Source organism: Lissotriton helveticus, chromosome 3_1, assembly GCF_964261635.1.
Source record: "Lissotriton helveticus chromosome 3_1, aLisHel1.1, whole genome shotgun sequence".
Taxonomy (NCBI): Eukaryota; Metazoa; Chordata; class Amphibia; order Caudata; family Salamandridae; genus Lissotriton; species Lissotriton helveticus.
The window spans coordinates 114,724,455-114,748,196 of NC_136061.1; the positions used below are offsets into that span (position 1 = coordinate 114,724,455).

The window sequence follows — 23,742 nt, forward strand, 5'->3', positions numbered from 1 at the left end:
CCAGTGGATTTTGAGAAATAACGTTTAAAAAAAGATATATATCTGTAACAGCGGACCGGGCAGCGCTCCAGTACGGGTACTTTTCGCGCAACGGAGCTTTGTGAAGCGAAGCTGATTGGTTCTCCGGCGTCTGTAAACATTCCAAACAGTCCGTAGCGGCCGCCATCTTGTCTCTCGGTAGGATCGAGAGACAAGAGGAGGCCAAAGCGAAGGGGCAAATGACCATAAGGGGGAATAGTAGATCCTCGCTGACCCCCTACGTTTGATGTGGAGGTTTTAAAAGGGCCCCGCGGGGCAAAAAAAAAATAATAATAATAATAATCGAACGGCTGAATGGATTTGCACGAAACTTGGCAAAATATTAGGGACTGGTAGCCCGATGTGCCTTTGCTAGGTCTCAATATATGTGCTCCAGTGGATTTTGAGAAATTAACGTTCAAAAAAAGATATATATCTGTAACAGCGCTCCGCTTCGCGTACTTTTCGCGTTACGGAGCTTTGCGAAGCTGATTGGTTCTCCGGCGTCTGTCAACATTCCAAACAGTCCGTAGCGGCCGCCATCTTGTCTCTCGGTAGGATTGAGAGACAAGAGGAGGCCAAAGCGAAGGGGGAAATGACCATAAGGGGGCATAGTAGATCCTTCCTGACCTCTTAGGTTTGATGTACCATTTTGCCAAGTTTGGTGTAATTCCGTTCAGCCATTCAGGCTGTAGACGTATGTAAATGTCCTATGGAAAATTGCATGGGGAAAACACATTTGAAAGTGTTGAAATTTAGAACCAATTAAAATGTTAGTTTGGTTTTGTATTTGTGTGTGATGAAAGTTAATTGGTTATGTATATATGTCAAATGAGAGGAAACCACAGCCATTTTGTGATACTACTGTCTGAGGTACATTTGTGAGGAATTTCTGGTGGTGAATTTCTGGTGTTTGATTTACACAGTACTAACACTTCTCCTACTTTTAAAAAGGTGAGTTGTTAATTTGTAAGGGGAACTATGTTGTACACTTGAAGATAATTTGAAAAATGTTTTCTGTTATTTATTTGCAGTCCTTCTGTTATACTAAATACTTGATAAAGTTAGTTTTATATTACGTATTACTAAAAACGATAAATGAAAGTGATTATTTTTTTCTGCAATTTACAGCAAGCAATTTCAAAATAAAATGGCTCACAATGAAGAGACCGTGGCAATTTCTTTTGAATTGTCCACTACATTGATTGAAATTGAGAGCACCAATAATGAAATATTGTCACAAGGAGGAGATGACTTGTATGATTCCATTAGATTGATTGAAATGGACAGCACCAATAATGAAATATTGTCACAAGGAGATGACTTGAATGATTCCACTACATTGATTGAAATTGAGAGCACCAATAATGAAATATTGTCACAAGGAGGAGATGACTTGTATGATTCCATTAGATTGATTGAAATGGACAGCACCAATAATGAAATATTGTCACAAGGAGGAGATGACTTGAATGATTCCACTACATTGATTAAAATTGAGAGCACCAATAATGAAATATTGTCACGAGGAGATGACTTGAATGATTCCACTACATTGATTGAAATTGACAGCACCAATAATGAAATATTGTCACAAGGAGGAGATGACTTGAATGATTTTTTTGATCAATCTGTTGATGGCGAATTTATCGAATGTTTGGAGACCATAGAGTTAGAAGAATCATCATTGCAGACTTTTCATGAGGAAATTGCTGATGAGGACATGTTACTAGTTCTTTCAAATTTAGAAAATTCTGAAGAATACATTTATATTTAGAAATCAAAAATTGTTTGAGACATTATTCATTTTTATTTTTAATTTATGAGGTTGTAGCGAAGTGATTGTAGTATAAAATGAGACTTATAGTATAGAGTGCAACATTTTTATGTTACATGGTAAGTTTACTCATATTTACTTCCCTTCTGCCACTATATTATCTCCAATGTGTATTTGACATCTCTTCTTCATCTCCGGCCTCCTTTCTCTCACTGTGTGTCTCCGATGCATCTTATCGCTGCTATTTTGTGTAATTACAGAAGAGAGTAAAATAAAATAGTTCGGAACGTGAAAAGGGGGCAAAGTAGAGTACTCCTCACCCCCTAGGCCTTTTTAGGCGGTCCCAAAAGGATCAGTTTCTGCTTTCCTGAGAGATTATGGTATGAGTTCCATATACCACAATAACTTGCATTACAACATGCAAGATATCTATCTCCTATTACCAACTTTTGGAGATATTCGCGCTAAGCGCGAATATCTCCAAAAAGTAACACCTGCCCTGAGCAGTTCTTAGCCATGTTATCCAATGGGAGGTGGATAACATGGCTAAGAGCATTAGCTCGGTAATGCATGAATATCGCTGAGTTTTTAGCGATATTCATGCATTGCGGCCGTTTATTATCGCATTTGCGATAAACCTTGATAATAGCAAGGTTTATCTTCGATAATTTCTGACGATGCTTAGCGGTAAAAAATTTGTTGGTAAGCATCGTTAGCGATAAATATCGCTTAACTTTGGTAATATGCCCCAACGTCTGTTAACGTTCGATTCGAAGGAAATGAGGAAGTGTTGAAAAACATTGTCTGCGCCATCTTGCCTTTTTTGAAATGCCACACTTTTGTCGTGCACGGCAGCCATTTTAGATGCCTTGACCAGACCCACTCTCTGCACGCTGTCGATTCGTAGCATGGCTCCTCACCCTCGCAAGCATCTTCCCCAGGCACTGGTCACCCCCGCTCTCTGTCTTATGCATGGGCAATAAACCTCCCCCCATCTGCGCTGCTCTTCCCTGAGAATCACACTCTGTGCCCGCCCGACACCTCCCTTTCGCCCTATTCACTACCGCACCCTCTGACACTCCTCTTCCTCTGTGTCCGATTGTCCAGGCTATCACCTAGCCCTGCAGATGTAGTTTATGGCCCCAGCTGTAAAGAATCACCCCTCTTCAAAGGAGTTATAGTAGATCAAGGCCCACACCCGATGAGATCCGTCACACCACACGTGTTCCTACTATCTGAAAACCATCCTGTATTGTGATTGGGGAGGGGACCGAGCCTGAAGCGGAAGATTCCAGGAATGACTCTTTGTACATCAAAGTTTTTACAATTATGTGTCACATTAAAAATATATAGCACTCCAACAAAGTAGTAGGAATATAAAACTTTAATAACATATAAATATATACAACAAAACAAAAACAGTAAAAACATTTAAACAACGAAGAGACCGTGGCAATTTCTTTTGAATTATCCAATAGATTTATTGAAATTGACAGCACCAATAATGAAATATTCTTGTCAGTAGCGGTCTGTTGTGCGAATAGTTCCAAGGCAGCAGAACGCGCTGAAATCTAGATGGCACGAAAGTGATGTCTAGTAAGTTGCCGCCCAGCAAATAACGGCGTGGGGCGCCGCAGGGGTGAGTGAGTCCAGTAGGCACCACAGCTATTCTTACCGGCATTGCAGAATTACTGCTGGGGACAATGCCTGTGCTGTAGCAGGGTCACAGCAGAAACAAAAAGGATTCTGTTGAAGATGTTGTTGGTTTTAAATTTGAAAACAGTTCTGGTGTCAACTGCTATGCTAATGTAGTGGTTAATGTTTTGTTTTCTCTAGAAAATGTAAAAGAGGGGGAGGCAGTCCAAAGTTCCGTTAAAAGGGCAAAGGAAAGGATCGGTGGTTTGAACTATCAGTCAAAAAGGGGAGGGGGTGCAACAATTTTTCCTACCGGGTCACACTGTGCTTTCACCGGAACTGAGGTCTGCAGGATTCTAGTAATTCAAAGTGAGGCTGGCGCCAGCATGGGAGCGCCGACGTCCCGCGGATACAGTTTCGTCACTCCACGGGCGATCATGGCAGTCATTCCCCATCGGGGGTCGGAGACTCCCGCGGCTCCTCTAGAATCTTCAAGGTCGTGGAGGACTACGGTGGTGGAGTCAACCAGTGACCGGGCCATTTCTTTATGCTGGGCCCGCTCTTGCCAGGTCGACCGCCATTTTGAGAGTTCGGTAGCTACTGGCGATCGCGGGGTCAAATGAGCGGACGGGCTCCACCCTGCCGGGCGAGACGTTGCAGCATGGCCACAGTGGAAGAACCCTTTTCCGGGCGCCTGGAGCGCTGAGGGTGCAGCTGGGAAGCCTCCACCTGGGGAGGCGGGAGAGGCCTGTTCGCACCGTCTCTCCCTCCCAGTGCACCCCACGGCGTCTCGCTTGAGATTTGTTATGGCCGGACCAGGCGATGAGGACGAGGGGGGGGGGGGGTCGGAGGCATGTGCAAGACATCCCCCCCCCCAGTGTTGTCGCAGCCATTATTCATGAAAGAAGAAGTGTCCCGTCCGTCTTCGGGCCGGGCTTCCGGTAGATGTCGGCCGGACGCCCCTGGCTCTGGCCCCATGAACGGGTTTCTTGGTTTATCGGCTGCAGCCGGATCCCGTCGGCCTCGGCCCCCCGACCGTTGGTGGCCGGACCGGAAGAGCATGTGGCGGGAGTACCTGCAACTCTCAAGGGCCACCGCGGCCGGACTGGGAGAGAGAGGGGAGGGTCGAGGAGACATTCCCCCCCCCTGCAACTGTTCAGCGTTGTAAAGGCAATCCCCTGGCCGGGTCCCGCTGGCCTCGGCCTCTCCTCCGGCTACACCCTACGTTAGGATCTCCTGGCCGAGGCGTGGCAGCAGGACCTGCCTTATATGGGCTGCTCCCGGCTGGGCGTAGCCGCAACCCTGCCCCACCTTGGAAGTTTCCAGAGTGGGGGCGGATGTTCTACTGACTTGCATTTTCCCTAGTCTATCGATTTTTTTGGCGTGGCAGGCGGTGGGACAGCGAGGGGTGATTTGGTTTCTCTTACTGTTTTTCTGGTCTCTCACCACTGGCATATTTTAACGTTTTCTTGTTTCTAGGACATTAATAGGTTTTATCATTACGTTATGTTATCGTTTCTTTGTTCGTTGTTTAATAAAAGTTCATGTTCATCAGTGGCCTACTGATTTTCGTTTTCCTATTCTTTTCTTTCCAGGTTGTTTCATGCTAAAGTTTCTGTTAACAGGATACAGTGATCACTTCGTTATTATTGCATATGTCCTTTTCACTAGGGGTGCTCTCTGGTCGGGCCAGATGACGTATCTCTAGTAAATGGTCCGGGTGAAACAGGTGCATCAATCAGTGGGGAGTAGATAGGCATGACAGATTACAACGGGGGAGAAAGGTCCGCATTACGTACCCTTTCACTACTTGCAAAGATTTTCCTACGTTTATTTGCAAACAGGGAATACCTCCAAAAAGAACTAATTCCCAAACAGTCAATGTTCGGACAATCAATCAATCAATGAGGAATGAAATAGGTGCGACGTGTTAAAGGCTTGCGTTACCTACCCTTCACTATCTGCAAAGGGAGAGAGAATATTCCTATTCTTCCTCGTTTGCAGGCAGAGAAGATCCTTAAGAGAACCAACTTCGAACAATTCAATGCTCGATTCAAACAATCAACAAGGGGTACTGTGAACACAAATGAACGCCGCTTATGTACATACGCATTGCTACTTTCAACAGGTTGTTCCTAATGTTTCTATTTTAGCGAGGTCAAAAAGAGATCCCATTAGTGGCCTACTGATTTTGCTCGATTCCTTTTGTTTTTTTACACGATTTTTCGCTATCTGCAAAGACTAAACAGAGTATTGCGACTCTGTGCTTGTTTGTAAATAGAGAATGAACCAAAGAGAACAATCAATCAAATGGAGAGAGAAGCAGGCACGACGGATTACAAAGGGGGCAAAGGGCTGCGTTAACTACCCTTCACTATCTGCAAAGAGAGAGTACTCCTAATAGAAATGAGGGGTGGGGGGCAGCATTCAAAGCAGATCAGCGTGCATAAACACGAAAATGTTTTTACTTACCACGTACTTGACATTCGACAGCTTATGATATTTGCTATTAAAAAACCATTGAAATTCACTGAAAAAACCATAGGTTATAGACCATATATAGTTAGGAATTAGCATTTACAAAACCTTGAAAATTCACTGAAAAAACCATAGGTTATAGACCATATATAGTTAGGAATTAGCATTTACAAAACCTTGAAAATTCACTGCAAAAACCATAGGTTAGAGACCATATATAGTTAGCTTGACATTTTATTGACATAAAACCAATGAAATTCCATATATAGTTAGTTGCACTAACTATATATCGCGCACCCGCAATCCACTGCTGATGATGTCACATATTACATCATTCATGACATGGTCAGTGACATCACTGATGACATCACTGATGACATCACTGATGACATCTCATTTGACATCAATGACCACATCACTGATGATATCATTCATGTGACAATACAATGCATCTCCTCACATTTTAATATAACCTCTGTTTCACCCAGTGTTAAAAAGAGAGTATAATTTTTGAAACCATTGACACACCAATACTAGTTACTACATACGCACTCACTGATTGCTACGTCTACACACACCTTCACTCATTCACCCATACAATCATTCATACATACAATCACTCATCTTTACAACACTATCATATGCACTCATACACCTATACAGACACTCACAGTCTGCCACTCATCCATGTAGTTACTCACACACCTAGTCAGTCCTGTAAAGAATCAATGACACTTCCATTTTCTTGTCTATACAGTTAAACATAGAGCACCTTACATTTCCAAACATATACTAACACATACTTACCTTCTTATACAATCATTGATACAAGTACAGATTGATCTGCACAGAGTCACACACCTCCCAGCTAGCCACACACACACTCAGTCTCCCATACAAATACTTGGGCAATCAATCAATAACCCATATAGTTACTCATATAGCTACTGATCAACACATGCAGCAGTTTACAGAACAACAGACATAATGATGCACAAATTAAGACAGTTTAGTCACTAACCCATGCACTCAGTGAGACACATTTAATCACTCACTCATACAGTCAGTCATGCACCTACTAAATCCTTCGTCCAGACACTTACACATCCACTCATTCTTCAATATGTAAGACATATTTAAACTTTATAGAAACAAAAAATCACTGGATGTTGTTATCAGTGATGTCATCAGTGATGTCATTTGAGATGTCATCAGTGATGTCATCAGTGATGTCACTGACCATGTCATGAATGATGTAATATGTGACATCATCAGCAGTGGATTGCGGGTGCGCGATATATAGTTAGTGCAACTAACTATATATGGAATTTCATTGGTTTTATGTCAATAAAATGTCCAGCTAACTATATATGGTCTCTAACCTATGGTTTTTGCAGTGAATTTTCAAGGTTTTGTAAATGCTAATTCCTAACTATATATGGTCTATAACCTATGGTTTTTTCAGTGAATTTTCAAGGTTTTGTAAATGCTAATTCCTAACTATATATGGTCTATAACCTATGGTTTTTTCAGTGAATATATATATATATATATATATATATATATATATATATATATATATATATATATATATATATATATATATATATATACACACATACACATCTGATTTAGAGTGTCAGTGGAGTTATAGCCTGCTCCATATACAATTAACTACTCTCTACCTAAAGCTGGGAACTTCAAGGGGTTCCTTACTTCCATTTTTGCCTAATTTACGTAGCACACAAAGCTTGAGAGGACACTGTGTGGACTTAGGCTGGGTTCTCCCTTGTGACTGGACAAAGCTATGCTCCTCAGACAAGCTCTAATAAGAGTTAAACACGTGTCAGGAGCTGCTTTTCGTTATTTTAGGTTGGCTTGGAATGTATTTTACTAGTACAAAGGTATAATACAGTACTTATAATGGTAAAAGGCTTTTGTCATTTTTCAGCTCAGAATGGATAGCACTTGCTTACTTTATGGTTAAAGACTTTCTAACAAAAATGGCAAAAGGTCCTGGCACTTTTCCAGCTTCCTTGTGAATGATGCTGTGCTAATCCTACGAAACATACGTTTGAGGTGAGCAGACTTAGAATGTCGATGGTGTTGTAAAACACTTCAGATGATGATGCTCTCCTTGAGAACTACTGAGGGTTTGTTACTTCTTTTTTTGCATAATTTATCTGTCAGAAATGGATATATATAGCCCCAGTGTGCCAAATAAACCACACACAAGGAGCAAACATTCCAGCTTCCACTCTCTAAACCCCTACTCCCCCAACTACGGAGCTTTGATCATTTGCCTCCCGGGGGTATTACATCAAAGAGATAGAATTATATAAAGACCACTCTGCGCTGGCACCTGTGTTGCTGAGCGTCTTTCTAAAGCATTTAAGCAGCACATTTAACACAAAGAACTTCATATTACATTTCACATATTTATCATCTATAAAAATATCTTCTAAATTTGGTAAAGAAAGTTTCTTTGGACGGTGTATGTGAGAAACAGAGCGATCCGCAGAGGACCTGGTATCAGGGCCCAAGTCCCCAACAAAATGTCAGATAGAGCTTCATGACAAGGAAGCACCGGCACTGCCCGGTTTGGCCCCGATTCAGGCCACCAAGTAACGGTTCAGGCGTTATTTCCACAAGAGGCAGTATTAAATCTAAAACCACAGAAATTGCCTGAGCATGTCAGACAGAGAGAAGCTTGCCTCTGTAGCAAATCAAGAAAGGAGGTCAGAGACTGGGGAAGACTTCAAGTCACTAGTTTAACCCAACTCACTGAGTCAGCTGTCCTCCAGAGGAGGTTGGGTAGTGTCAGAGATGGGTTGGGGAAACCCCATTTTCTCTCCCTCACCTCCACAATAGTGTTCCTCAGAAAGAAAAATAGGAGGGGCTCCACAGAGAGTGGAGGAAAAGTGCCTGAGACAGGCTGCTCCACTGACGCAGCATCCGATGTCATCCAGCGCTGAAGAGGAGAAATGTCGGCATCAGAAAGTGGTAGTGGTGTGGCGTCAACGACTTCACGACTTTCCACACCCAGAGCGCAGAGCCATGAAGTGAACTGACTAGCGTATGTCCAAACAAGAACCCTGAAAGGGGAACAACCCTAGCCCTAGAAATGTGTCCGCAGAGCAGGGAGGCATTAGTGGAATCTGCAGCTAAATATCGTCTCTACCATATAAAGCGTTACTAAAGGCAAGTACCTTGTTCATCTGATAGAAACTTTTAGCTGCAGATTTCCTTACGTTTGACTCAGTCAAAACAGTGTCGGTCGACGCCGAATCCAGCACCGACTGAGCCCAGTGGCTGCAGGTCATTGCCTGAGCGTTTTGTGAAGCATACAGGCATGGGGGAAGAGTGGAAGGGGCCAAAAGGCCCTTTAGAATACCTATTGTACACCCATGGTGTGACTTTGGACTGGTGTGAGGTACTAGGAGAGGCCAGTGGTCTGGACACCTCTCCAGATACTGGTTTGCTCTGAAGAGGGCAGCAGAGGTCCTTTACCTTGAACTTCCCTCAGCGGCAGTCAAGACTAACCTCTTGACTGAAGTGCTTCAGCCTGGGGCTTCCTCATCAGAACCCCAATTGCCCTTTAATGAAGCGCTGACTGGGATCCTTCTCGGAACTTGGTCCAAGTTTAGCACTGGGGCACCTGTGAACAGGACAAATGCTCGCCCTGCCTCGAGTGATCCTAGTTGCCTCACCCAAAAACCCACTCCTGAGACCTTGGTAGTGCAAGCCTCGACTCCCCACAGTGCGTTCCCTGAAACTCCCCCGGACAGGGAATCAAAGAGGCTGGACACACTTGGAAAGATGTTTTCTTCCACCAGCCTGGCATTGCGGTCAATGAACACCGCATTCCTTTTGTGCGGTTACTCTCATACCCTATTTGAAACAGTTGCGCAAGTACTGCTGCAGGTCACGGAGGAGGCCTGGCCATCCTCTCCCAAGCACTGAAAGACGGGAATGATGCAGCAAAGGTCAGCATTTGGTGTGATCTGGATAAGACTGGCTCGCTGGGTAGAGCGGTTTCGTCGATGATAGCCTTATGTCGCGACGCTTGGCTGAGATCATCTGACTTTTCGGACGATGTCCAGGCCAATCTAATGGACATGCCCTTCGACAGGACTCGTCTCTTCGGAGAGAAGAGAGACGCGGCTCTGGAGCACTTCAAGGACTCGCAAGCTAATGACAAAGTCCTTGGACCTCTCAGTGACACCTCGCCACCCTGTCTGCCCTTCACCCCTTTCGTGGCTACAGAAGGGGCAGGTCACTGCACCAACCATATCAGTTCTCAAGAACGGCTGGCAGAGGTTCATCTGATCTTGCTCCATGAGGAAGTTACAGCTCTCCTGGCCTAGGGGGCTACAAAAAGGGTTCCAATATCAAAAGTAGGCAGTGGTTGCTATTCCCACTACTTTCTGATACCCAAGAAGAACTAGGGTCTTGGTTCTCTTCTAGATCTCTTAACTGTGAATCTCTTCCTCAAAAAGGTGAGATTTAAGATGCGTACTTGGGCTCAGGTCTTGTCTGCCCTAGACCAAGGAGACAGGCTTGTAGCGCTGGACTTACAGATTACATATTTTCACATCCCCCATCTTGCCTGCCCACAGACATTACCTGCGGTTCAAGGTAGGCCATGAGCACTTTCAGTTTACTGTTCAGTTGCCTTACCAGCGCCCCTCGGGTGTTCACCAAGGTGATGGTGGTCGCAGCTCATGTGCGCAGGTTAGGAGTTTCAGTCTTCTCCTATCACGACGACTTGCTTTTGAAGGTGCCTCGCCCCAGGCTACGGCAGACCTCCTTCATTAGCTGAGGTACACTATAAACGTGCCAAAGTCACACCTGACTCCTTCTCAGACGCTCCCTTTCATCTGTGCTTTTCTGGAAACAGTGTAGTTTCCAGCTTATCCTCCCGAGCAGCGAGTCCAGGATATTCAGGTTACGATACCGCTGTTTAAGCCTCTATCCTGGATTTTGGTGAGAACGACTCTGATGCTGCTGGGCCTCACGGCCTCCTGCATCCTGTTGGTAAATCATGCCACATGGCATGTGTGGCCTCCGCAGTGGGACCTGAAGTTCCAGTGGATGCAGCATATGGAGAATCTCTCTGACTTCATCCAGATCTCAGAGGGAACTGCAAAAGACCTGCAGTGGTGGCTTACGAACCACAATTAGGTCAAAAGCAGACTCCTCTCCCTTCCCTAACCAGACCTAACGGTAGTGACAGATGCGTCGCTCCAGGGATGGGGCGGGCATCTGGGAGAGGTGGAGATCAGAGGATTCAAGGTCTCCGGCAGAATCCATACTCCATATCAGCATGCTGGAGCCCTGGGCGATCAGACTAACATTTCTACCTTCTATCAAGGGGACGTTAGTGCAAGTGTTAATGGACAACACTACTACCATGTGGTACTGCAACAAGCGTGGATCCTTTGTCAAGAGGCCCTGCCTCTCTTGACATGGATGGAACAGCGGGGTATTTCCCTGGTGGTTCAACACCTGGCAGGTTCTCTGAACACCAGGGCAGACATACTCAGCCGTCGATGCCTAGAGGATCACAAGTGGTGTCTCTATTCGGAGGTGGCACAGGGACTTTCAGCACTGGGGAAGAGCCTTGGTTAGAACGGTTCACCTCTGAGGAGAACACGAAAATATCAGCAGTATCGCGCTTTGGAGTTTTCTGGGTGGCTATCGCTCGCAGACAGGCTGTAGCTGAGAGGTGAGCTGTATTTCCCCCAGCCATATGCTACAATGGTGGCATGAGTTGTGGTGTGTGCTTTGCACCTGACAGGATCGAGAGACACACTGACCGGCAGTGCTGTGCGAAACCCCGTTACTCCCCCCGGTATCCACTGGGGTGGTGGCCTATGTGGTTCTGAGCCTTGCAATTCCAGGCACAGCTGGTGAAAGTGCAACCCAGAAATAAAAGCCCTGCTGTGAAAGAGAAGCCAGACACAAGCATGTGGGCCCCGTTATCCTGCGGTGCAATGGGGAAAGCAGACCATAAATAAAACACACCTGCGTTTCGACACAAAGTGCACCCCAAAACTGTTGATGCAGCTGTGGCACCCTCCGAGGTGACGTGCGTGCCTCCCCTCTCAGGGGGACAGTGAAACACAGGACCCCCAACTCTGCTCTCAACAATGCAACAGAGCCTCTCCTCGGCCTACAATAAAAATCGATGCACTGACATACATGATGGAACTATTGGCAGCGAAACTGGAGAAACAAGATATGCACCACACAGTTGCAGAGTTCGCCACTGTCTGAGATAAGAACGATGATCTTGAGGTGTGTTTGTGGCACAATAATCTATTACTGTAGTTCACCAACACAGGCAGAATGGAGGACTTATGTGGAGACTATGTTTCTAGCAATGTTTGGCACTGACAGCTCGACCAAACCAATGTCAGTAGAACGCGCACACCATTCACTTGCTCAGCTCCCAACATCAGGTGCGGAGGAGTGGCAGATTGTTGTGTGCCTCTTCAGTTTTAAGAATAGAGTTGCCGTCCTGAGAAAGTCTAGAGATAAACATGATCTTCAGTATAAGAAAATCATGGCCACACTTTTGCCGGACTTCACCATTGCCTTGCAAGATGCCCTCAAAGTGTCTGCCTGTAAAGTAGTTGCAGCAGGCCGTGAAAGATTATGCCATGCTGTACCAGGTAATACTATAGATAACAAATAAGGGCAAACAACGCATATTGCAGATACAGCAGAGTGAAGGAGTTTATTTGCAACAAGATAGAATCCTTAACAAACGTTCTAAAATTGGTGCTGTACAAACGGCCCGGTGTAGTACGGACAGCCACAGCAACTTGGATTGACTCTATCCAACTCCACTGTTGCATGGGGGGCCTAGATGAGGTGCCACTAATCAATAACCCGCACGAAGGGGCTGTTGGCGGCCGTGTCTGGATGCGGTGAGACTCTAATGGTCTTGAGGGAGAGCGGTCTTCTGGATGGCACCAAATGCTATGCAGAACACTTACTGCGGGACACAGGTGGAACATCGCACATAAACAGTTTCCAACCACTACTGCCTACTACTGGTGGTGGGCGTTTCTTAGCAAGCTTGTTAGCCTCAAAGGGTATGCAACTGATTGGTAGACGAGCAGTGCATGGACTGAAAATGCTGATCTGCTTTCGTTCTACTCCGTCATGTTTGCTAACAGTGTGTTTCATTGGGATGATATGTGGGAGGCGGGGCGGGCTGGAACATTATTAAAATATTATTCCTATGATGTGGCTATAATAGGCATAGATGTAAAGATCATGCTACATTGGGTGGTGATTTGTACAAAGACGTCATAGGGAATGGTTAATTTGCAGCAACCCATCAATGGTTTCGTAGAATGTGAGGCCTGAATGAGCCTCAGAAAACTTGCATGGCCCTAGCATACTTGGATCGCCATCTGGAACGAGAATATGAAGCAACACCAGACCCACAGGCGCTGGTGAAAATGTCTACCTTTAATGATGAAGCAGAGAGAGAAATTAAATATCAAACCTATCAGGCCATTGTAACAGCATATGTTGAGGGCAACAGACCAGGCAGGGATCTTAGCAAGTAAGTCTGGGGGAACATGGACCCACGATTAAATCACAAACATCAAGACAGATCAAAAGACAGAACACATTACCTGTATTATATCTACATTTGTAGACTTCTACTCAGACTTTTCTGACACCAGAACAATTATGTCGAGGAAGGCAATAGTGATGTACTTTAATGATATGGCTCTAGCTAGGTGAGCGCCGGACTACAAGAATTTTTGGCTCGGCATGTAATGACAGATGGGATTAAGGACGTCATGTGCACTCTGTCTCATTCCAGTGATAGAGAGCAGTAAGACTAAATTAATGATCCTCCACTGTGTGGATGCCCCCACAGCTATTCGCTTCCCAGTCGCATTGATTTTCTTGCTCTCCTTATTTAGGACATTCCATGTTTCCTGAGCTGAGGCTCTCTTACTTGAAATGTGGATAACCAAAATGTCAGGTGAGATCTGGCCCATCATATTAAGTGGGTCGACATGGGCCGCCTAATATTTCTTCTCAGTCAGGGAGTGTCAATTATCACCATCACAGGGTATTTACAGTTCCTTGCAGTGGTTTTGAGCATATGTTTGACAATGAGTAGAACTAGAGAGGGTCTCATCCTCTGCCACATGAAGTTTCATCTTGTGCGGCTGTGATGTCCTCTGTATGAACATGCGGTAGGTGGCGGTATCGTCAAGTGAGGCTGTCTTGAAATGGATCATATTCAGAGTCAACCCAATAATCCCCCCAAGGGTCTTTCCTGGGTGTGATAGGGTCATAAGAAGGATAGGGACTGCCTTAGTATGAGTTGGTGAGATTGGAAATAGTCGATGGCTGTGATAAGTGCTACTAGTGGGCCTGCAACACTTATTGTGCCACCCACTTAAGTAGTCCCTTAAAACATGTCCCAGGCCTGACATTGCAGCCTGTGTGTAGTTTTAAACTTCCAATTCGACATGACATAGCGCTACGAGGCCTCAGGGTAGCAACGCGCTCTACAAAACTATTTCATTTACACTACTCAGTGTTATTGTACTTGTAACTTTAGTAACACTAAAGACTCACTTTTAAATATTTTAATCTTTTATTTTAGTTTGATATTCTGACATTTTATTTTAGTTTGTTGTTTTATGCTATATGAAGCATATATTAAACATGGCAGCTGTTAATGTCTCAACCTCCCAGCTTCCTTTCTGAGGCAGGCAAGCCTGGGTGTGACAGGGTCATAAGAGGGATAGTGACTGCCTTAGTATGAGATGGTAAGCTTAGAATGAGTCGATGGCTGTGGTCACTGAGGAAGTATAGTTGTGTGAGGCACAGGAGGTGGTGGTGGTGGTGGTGTGCATGGCGTAGGGTTAGATGGTGGTGGTGGGCTGCTTAAGTTGTACATAACTGTCTATGGGACAAGATAGGCCTAAAGCTGCTCAGAAACATGCTCTTCAAAGTTGAGCCTGCTCTTAGCTGGGATGTGAGGCTGACCCTATGGTTGGGGGCCTCGTGAAGGGAATATGATATTGATATTGCCACGGCTTTTCCCAGTGAATTTCACCTGATCAGGCTTGACAGAGTGGGCAAACGAGGGGGTGGCCTCGCAGGAGCCGCAAAGGCCCCAGTAGAGATCTCATGCCTCGACTCGCTTTCCAGCGATTCGCCGGAAATACTAATAATTAACATAAAATACAACATGAAGGCGTTAGGTAGAGCAGCCTTGGTATACAGACCCCCGGGAGGCAAGTCTGAATTTGCCAATAACCTGCTGGATATCTTAGCATCTCACGTGCTGGCCACAGATAATTTCATTTTACTAGGCGATTTTAATCACCATGCTGAGCTTCCACATAATGGAGATTCCTGTCACCTAATTACAACATTAGAAACCCTGGGATTAACTCAGCGGGTCCAAGGACCCACTCATCGTGCCTGCCATCTATTGGACATAGTATTTACTAACATGCATGACTTACATTGTGATCCCTCTTCACAGATCATCTGGACGGATCATTTCCTAATAAATTTTACCCTTCCCATTCCCTCCAGCCACTGATCCCCGACCATAAAGAATCGATGCTCATTCGACCATGGCACAAATTAACTCCGGAGGCGTTTAAGACTCTTTTTAAGCCTCTGAATAACAATCTTAATGATGTTGGTACAATGGCCACGCAATTAGAGCTATCTATCAGAAACACGCTTGACGATATTATCCCGTAAAGGAAGGTAAAATTGAAAAGAATGGCTTCTCCCTGGTTTACGGAGACTCTGAGACGTGAGAAAACTGACTGTAGACTGGCAGAGAGGCTGTGGCGGAAGTCCAGAACATCCCAAGACCGCCTGAAGTATAAACTAATCCATTCTGGATATATGAAACATATAAAGGTAGCAAAATCTCTCTACATCACGCAAAGAATACACAAGGCCTCTCAATCCAGTAAAGAATTGTATAATATTGTTAGGGAGTTCACAACCCCGCAGGTTGAACAATCTAAATTTGACCCTTTGCCAGAATGGGTTAGCTCACTGGCTTCCTACTTTCATAGTAAGATCCAGTCAATATACTCCTCATTTTCCTCTGCCCCACAAAGTATGCCCGCAAATGAGGAGCCATCCTTAATCCTGAGCTCGCCCATGACAATTTGGATTTCCCTTCCATGATACAATTGGTGCCTACCAATCCCGAAGAAGTGTTACTAGCACTAAAAAAAATCAAATCAGGATCTCCAAATGATCCTTTGCTTCCCCGTAAGTGCAGTGATCTATTCCCTCTGCTGGCTGATGATCTGACCAGCATTTTTAATGCCTCCTTTGAGAGTGCTTCCTTTCCTAGTAATTGGAAGGTGGCTTAAGTCAGACCAATCCTTAAAAAACCAAAGAGTGACCCCTCTGTTTTCTCCAACTACAGACCAATCTCGTTATTACCTTTTTTTGGTAAAGTTATAGAATATCTGGTAAACAAACGTGTGTCCTCTTATGTTGAAACCCATGCCCTTCTTGACCCGTCTCAGTCAGGATTCCGCGCCGCTCATGGCACGGAAACTGCTGTAATAGAAGTAGTGGACAACATCCGACTCTCCTTGGATAGGAGCGAATCAGCCATTTTGGTCTTATTAGATCTCTCCGCCGCCTTTGACACCATCTCCCACAGCATTTTGAAACAGCGTCTGTGGGAGGTCGGTGTCAGAGGCAACGCCTTGGCTTGGTTCGCAGACTATCTCAGGAATCGCAGCGCCTATGTCAGGATGAACTCACATGCATCTGCCACTATTCCTCTATCCATAGGGGTTCCGCAGGGATCCATCCTTAGTCCCTTGTTGTTCAATCTTTATCTCCGTCTCTGGCCCATATCATAAAATCTTACGGCTTCTCCACTGTGTCTTATGCAGATGATTCTCAGGTACTCATTACCTGTAAATCTAATCCTCAGGATACTTGTTCAAATTTTAAACAATGCATGATTCACATCCAAAGTTGGATGAGTGATAACATGCTCCAACTTAACTGCAGTAAGACTGAAATCCTACTTTTCGGCAAGGCTAAGACCTTTTGGTCCCAAGATTGGTGGCCTCAGGATCTAGGGCCTTGCCCCCAGCCCAAAGAAACTGTAAGAGATCTGGGGATTACGCTTGATGGGGATCTCTCTATGAAGGCCCATGTACACCAGGTCGCCGGGACCTGTTTTGGGATCTTGCGACAATTGCGTAACATCTTTAAATGGCTCCCAACTGAAGCTAGAAAGCCGCTGGTTCATGGTCTGATTGTCAGCAGGCTTGATTATGGAAATGCTTTGTTTGCCTCCATCAACGAGAATCTGCTGACAAAATTACAAACTATTCAGAAAGCGGCAGCAAGACTAGTGTTGGGTTTGCCTCCAAGATCTGCCTCTAAACCAACCCTAAGGAAATTGCACTGGCTTCCTATACGCCAAAGATGTCAATTTAAAATCCTGAGTTTAACCCATAAACTTCTCCACGGTGTTGGTCCTTCCTATCTAAAAGAAAAACTGGCCTGGTATATCCCGGCTAGAGATCTCCGTTCTAGCTCTAAGTTCCTGCTGTCCCAGCCCAGAGCACGGACGTCAAGGCATGGTTGCAGGTCCTTTTCATACGTGGCTCCACGGCTATGGAATAAGCTACCCACCCGTCTCCTGTCATTATCAAATCACCTAGAATTTAGGAGAGGATTGAAAGCGTGGCTCTTTCCTAAATAATGGTTACCGTATGGACCCCACTCTGGTAGATCATTGCCTTTTTCCTGCAGAGCGCCTTGAGACCTCCCTGGTGATAAGTGCGCTATACAAGAAAATTTGACATTGACATTGACATTGACAATGTCAATATTGTAAGAAATCAGTAGCAAATCTGCCATCTTTATGAAATGTTGAGAGCCAGAATGGAGTTCCCTAATTTGAATAGGAGATCCAGCCTCAACAGCAGTCTCTTGTGTGGACGTTCAGATAAGATGCAGGAGTGTAGTAAACCACCATAAATGTGGCACTACAGCGAGGTCAGGATCATCAGAGCCTTGCTTTTCATCAACTTGATGAGGACACACGGATCACGGGTATCCGCGGAAATAGGTACACTAACATCTTCACATATGCTTCTTCCTACTGCATTACCCGCGATGCCTGGTGGGTAAACTCTAGATGCATAAATTGGGCATTTTCAGTTTGTATATCGATTTCAGGAAGATCCCATTCGCAGACGTTATCCAGCACTGCATTGCATATGGCACCTAAGGGAACTCTACTACAATCAAGTCCGACTTCGGAGTTGATACTCATTTCGGAACAGAGTTCAAAGTTTTGGAGGTGGCTTTGAAATTAATTTCAGCTCTAAGGTAGGCCTCGAAGGGTCTTGGAGTAGAGGAGGTAAAAACGGGTAGTGCTGCTCAGCCGCCCTAGCCGGAGCCTTACCCAGGGCCTAAGGGACATCAGCACCTGGAGCTGTACCTGAAAACAAGCGACTCTTCAGGCTGTTCTCAGGGCTTAATGCCAGACTCCTTTGGGAGAAGTGTTCGGTCTCAGCCTGAGAGCCCTTTAGAGGGCGAACCAAGAGGGTTGACCGAAGAGTGCATGATGTGGAAGTGGGGGGGGGGGTTCTGGAGGTAGTCCTTTCCTGAGGCCCATGCTTTGGCATCGGAGGACAACACCTTCTGCCTCTACTCTCCCTGCGTCAGCTGTACACAGAAGGTACCAGGTCCTGTTGTTTGACACCTGAATATGTCCTCCGATCAGTTCTGGTGTTTCAGGCAACACCTGTATCTGTATTTTGTGATGTGTTCAATGGCATTTTTGCCAGTACCGGAAGGTTTCCTTGCAGTTGAGTGCTTTATAAAGCGAGCAGATTGGCTAGTTGTCATGTGGAAATAAAACTTGCACACCCAATGCTGATTGGACATGGGGACTTTGCAATCATGGCAAAATTGAAAAAGTGTCCTTTCCACACCACCCCTCAATGGCAGTTATTCATTATACCACCCATTTCCTCAAGGGTGCTGCATCAACGCTGCTCAAAGACAAGTGTCACTATCACAATCTTTCAAAGCAATAGATGGCAGGCAAAAGGTGGTTAGTGTCCAGTGAAGTCTTCCATTGCTGGAGTTGAATCCTATAATGGCTGGCACGAAGATCCTGCTTTAGGTTCCTCAACTGGCACAAGAATCATCTGTACCCAATGGCTTGAAAAAACAATCAGGGGTAGATTCATTGTCCTGGGGCACCGTGACCCAACGTTGGTGTCTCAAGGAGTTTTGTGACTCAAAACTTCTTTAACTGGCAAAAAGCCGAACCAGACAATAGATGGCAGGTGCATACAGGGCATGTGTATCTACAGCCACACATACTAAGAATATATACTTATCCACATGTATAAGGTGTTCAAAACTGTACATGAGAATCTCTAAAGCAAAGAATTTACTATTGAGGCGAGCCCCTAAAGGAAATACAGGGTGCTCCAAGCTCAGAATTACTGCAAAACACAACATTTTATTTATTTCTAATGCTCTCCTAATGCTCTTTGACTGTAGTACATGCAGATGAAAGGAACCAATACTGGCCATTGTTTGCTTTCAAAATGGAATGTGCAAAATATTTGCAACATGGAAAAAAAAAGAAAGACGAAGACAGCATTGATAAATTATTGCGTATTGTGTTTTGCTCGTAAAATAAATGTAAGACATGCATTACAGTGGCATGTTTGAGTGACCTAAAGGGAAAGCACCATTGAATCATTCTAGCCCTGAAACTAACTCTCCTACTTCCTTCAAGCCCCTGTGAGGAAATTAGCTCAGATAAAAATCTTAAGGAGAGGTAATAGCTTTATGAGCCTGATTTGTAAAGACTTATACAACATGGTAATGTGACAAAGGTAAGAATGTGACTGATCTCATCAGATGCAACCCAGGCACTGGATCACAAATATAATCTGAGTTTATTTACAGTAAAGTGTACTGGACTAGTTTGAATGCTTAAAAGCAAGTTTGCTAGATAAATTCACATGCCGTTTCCTCAAAATCTAAACAGCAATGTTGCATTTAAAGCAATAAAGTATATTAACCTCTTCTATAATAACTCTGACATAATGAAATTCCAGGCACATTGATAGCCCCTTTGTGATCAGAAAACTGGCCTAAACAGATCATATTCATAAACAGACCTTCTGCATAGGCAGAGCGTCTGCCTATGCAAGTTTTTCACACAAATATAGCAGATGTATGTTCAGAACCTGGAATAAAAAAAATCACAAAGGCGACTAATCAGAGCCATGCTGGAATCCAAACCGTCACATACTATGAGCATAATTAAAGAAGCAATGAGCTCCAATATAAGGACACAACCATACTTTGCCACCTCGCTGCACGACACCAAATGGGACAAACTGTTTATTTTTTGAACTGGCAAAGTAGATTTCTGCAGCATCTCATCCCTTTGACACGAGATTATTTGATAAAATTCCACACCCATAGACAACAAGCCTGCAACCTTCTAAAAGAATGCTCTGTGAACTGGTCTTAACTTAGAGAAATGTAGAATGTACCTTTGTTTTGTCTATTTGACATTGCAAATGGTTATCAACTTGCAATTCGGCAGAGTCAACTTTATCAGGTCTAAGCAGAAAAAATAAGAAGGAAACATTATTTACATGTAACAACTGTTTGTCGTTCCGGCCATTTTTACAAATTTCTTGAACACAGACTGTCTTAGCTAATGTGCATTATGCCAAAATGCAGTTTATATTTAAAAACAACCACCTGGAAACATATAGCAAATGGGATAACATTACTCATAACCCCCATTTTTAAAATGAAATAGAAGAAAATTGTTTCCAACATGTATGAAGCTTCTTAAAGAGTAAAAACTATACGTTTGCATCAAGACAGACATGACACTCCATAGACGGAATGCGGGAAAGTAGTACTTCATCCCCCAACAAATGTTGATGGTGTACTAGAAGAGATAGTTCCTTAAACTACTTCATTTCAATTTGCTCAATTAGATATGGTCAGTTTTTAAATGTTTTTTTCATTTAATGAAGATATCGACTACGGCCTACTGTTCTAAAAGGTGATTTTTTCCTCTCCAGTACCGAATCTTCATTAATATTTATAAGCACCGAGTAATCTAATAAGCTCTTTTCCTCAAAAAAAAGGTGGGAGATAGAAAGTGAAGTAAGAAAACAGAAATACATGGCAAGAAATAAAAAAAAATCACTAGAAAAATGTCCTTAGAGCCAAGTGCCAGCAGCAAACTTACAGTCGTAGTTTTGTACTGTACTCCAGGCAGCTTATTTTCAAATTGCACCAAAAAGGACATTCTTTAAGCTAAGCAAGACTGGGAATAGTAAGTCTGCAGTGTACACGGTGGGAAGACGGGTCATATCAAGTATCTGCCTTGACATGACCCGTCTTTTGGTACTAAACAAAAATGTCTGGGTTGTGGTTTGCTGGGTATCTTATGAATCTGAACGAACTGGGACTGAAGATAAAATACTATTTTACCCAAAGTACAGCTGCATGGTCTAGCAACTCCCCATGAATGGAATTAGACTTGTTACGTTTTGCCTCTAATATTTCAGAATGTTTGTACGAATATTCTTTAATGATGTATTACTTTTTGAAGACTGTGTCAGTTGTTGGTCGATCACTGCTGTTGCTGTGGATTCTTGGTGGTGTATATCCTGTTCAGTTAAACTCTTTCCCACAAGAGGAGTGAAGGTGCTTCCTGGGAAAAGGACACAACAGCTTTCATAGCAACAAGGAGTCCAAAGAGGGGCAGACTGATACACCGCCAACCCCTTTTTTAATTTTCATCACATCAAACTTGTTAGACATGGCCCTCTCTGCAGGGTCACTCCCAAACAGTTTTGCTTTTACCACTCCTGTTATGCTGAATTTGTTCTTGTTGGCCTTATGGACTCTGTGCACTATGACATGGTTACCAGTGCTAAACTGATTGTGCTCTCTTCTTTAAACATGGTACATTTGGCTTACGCCTGATTGGCAAATTGAGTTTACTTATATGTTCCTAGTAAAGTGGTATACCATATGTGCAGGGCTGATAGAACAAGTGCTACTAGTGGGCCTGTAACACTTATTGTGCCACCCACTTAAGTAGTCCCTTAAAGCATGTCCCAGGCCTGACATTGTAGCCTGTATGCAGTTTTAAACTGTCAATTCGACTTGGTAAAATAACCCCCTTACCAAGCCTATTACTCCCTTTTTATTGTAAGTCACCTCTGAGGTAGGCCCTAGACTGCTCTTAGGGCAGGCTGCATACATTTATAAGTTGGACATGTACTTTTAAGTTCCCCATGTCCTGGAAGTGAGAAACTCACAAATGTGTTTTTCACTACTGTGAGACCTACCTCTGCCTTGTTACATTTAATACATGAAAAGTGTTGCTTGAGAGCAGGTAGGGAAGTCAAAGTTGAGGTTTAGGTATTTGTAATTTAAATACTCCTTAATAATAAAGTCAGATTTTAGGTCACAATTTTGAAAATTCAATTTCCGCTACATTGCTATCGACCATACCTTTGTCTTTGCCCATTCTGGCATAACCAGATGTCTACGATTGGTGCTTTGATCTTTTAGGCACTAGTTTATACTTTAAGAATTCACAACTTCAGTTCTACTGATTGGATTTTTGTCACGTTGGTGTAAAATAATTTATAAAAATGCACTCACATTTTCTAAATTGTGTGGGATTTTTCTTGTGCTGTGTTTTCATTTTATCATTGTTTAGGTGATACTTTATACATTGTCTTTAAGTTAAGCCTGACTGCATTGGTGCCAAGTTACCAGAGGGTGCACAGAATAATTTAGTAACTTTTTATGGTTCACTCTAACAAGGAATGTGGCTGTTTCTTGAGGAGGGTTTCTACCCAGTTTCTCATATAACCCAAGACATTTAGTTATAAGGAACACAGCAGCGAGTGACACCATTCCTAGCATTGGTGAGTGAATGCATGTTTTCAACTGGATTGTGCAACTAAGTTCTTTACAACTTGAAATTTGAGAGTTTTAAAACATTAATACCATTCAGTTGGGTAAAAATAAACATCTGTTATTCAGCGCCAGAGTATCCTTGGGGGTGAGCGTGTGCTTTACAAATACACTTGTTATGTTTACCACCTGAGACGTGCAACATTCTGACATTACATATCGCTCGGAAAGGCAGAACACTTTCTTGATATTTGTTTCCGTCATGCCATACAGTGAGAGGAGATCACCATATAACCTACGAATGACGCATTCCTGGAAGGAGACTGTTATTGGTCACACGATGAACACATTAAGTGTCCTGTGCGATTTAGAGGAAACTACTGACAAAGGTCACATGATATGTATGCTGCGCAGGATGCCTTATTTGTTTTTCAACCCCAGTGTGAATTAAAAATGCGAGCAGCCATCTGAACGTATTTCACTTTATTGGAACAGTAACATTTGCAGTCTCAACATATTTGGAGAATCGCTTAACAGAACATGTGGTAAGACTATTGGACAATTTCTTTTAAAAGTGCAGGACAAATTTTGACTGAACACGGCATTTACACTACTCAGTGGTATCGTACTATTCTAGTAACACTAAAGACTCACTTTCAATTATTTTAATCTTTTATTTTAGTTTGATATTCTGACATTTTATTTTAGTTTGTTGTTTTATGCTATATGATGCATATATTAAACATGGCAGCTGTTAATGTCTCAACCTCCCAGCTTCCTTTCTGAGGCAGGCAAGCCTATATTCCCTGGGTGTGACAGGGTCATAAGAGGGATAGGGACTG

General features: G+C 43.7%; 1 protein-coding gene across 2 annotated transcripts in view; it reads right to left on the reverse strand.

Moving 5' to 3' along the window:
* Nucleotides 1-23,742, reverse strand: part of KIAA0753 (KIAA0753 ortholog) — a 235,297-nt gene that overhangs the window by 73,012 nt on the left and 138,543 nt on the right. For both annotated transcript variants that reach the window (XM_078679332.1, XM_078679331.1), the window contains exon 12: nt 20,497-20,566. In XM_078679332.1, the coding sequence (XP_078535458.1) occupies nt 20,497-20,566 (70 nt within the window). The remainder of the gene's footprint in view (nt 1-20,496; nt 20,567-23,742) is intronic.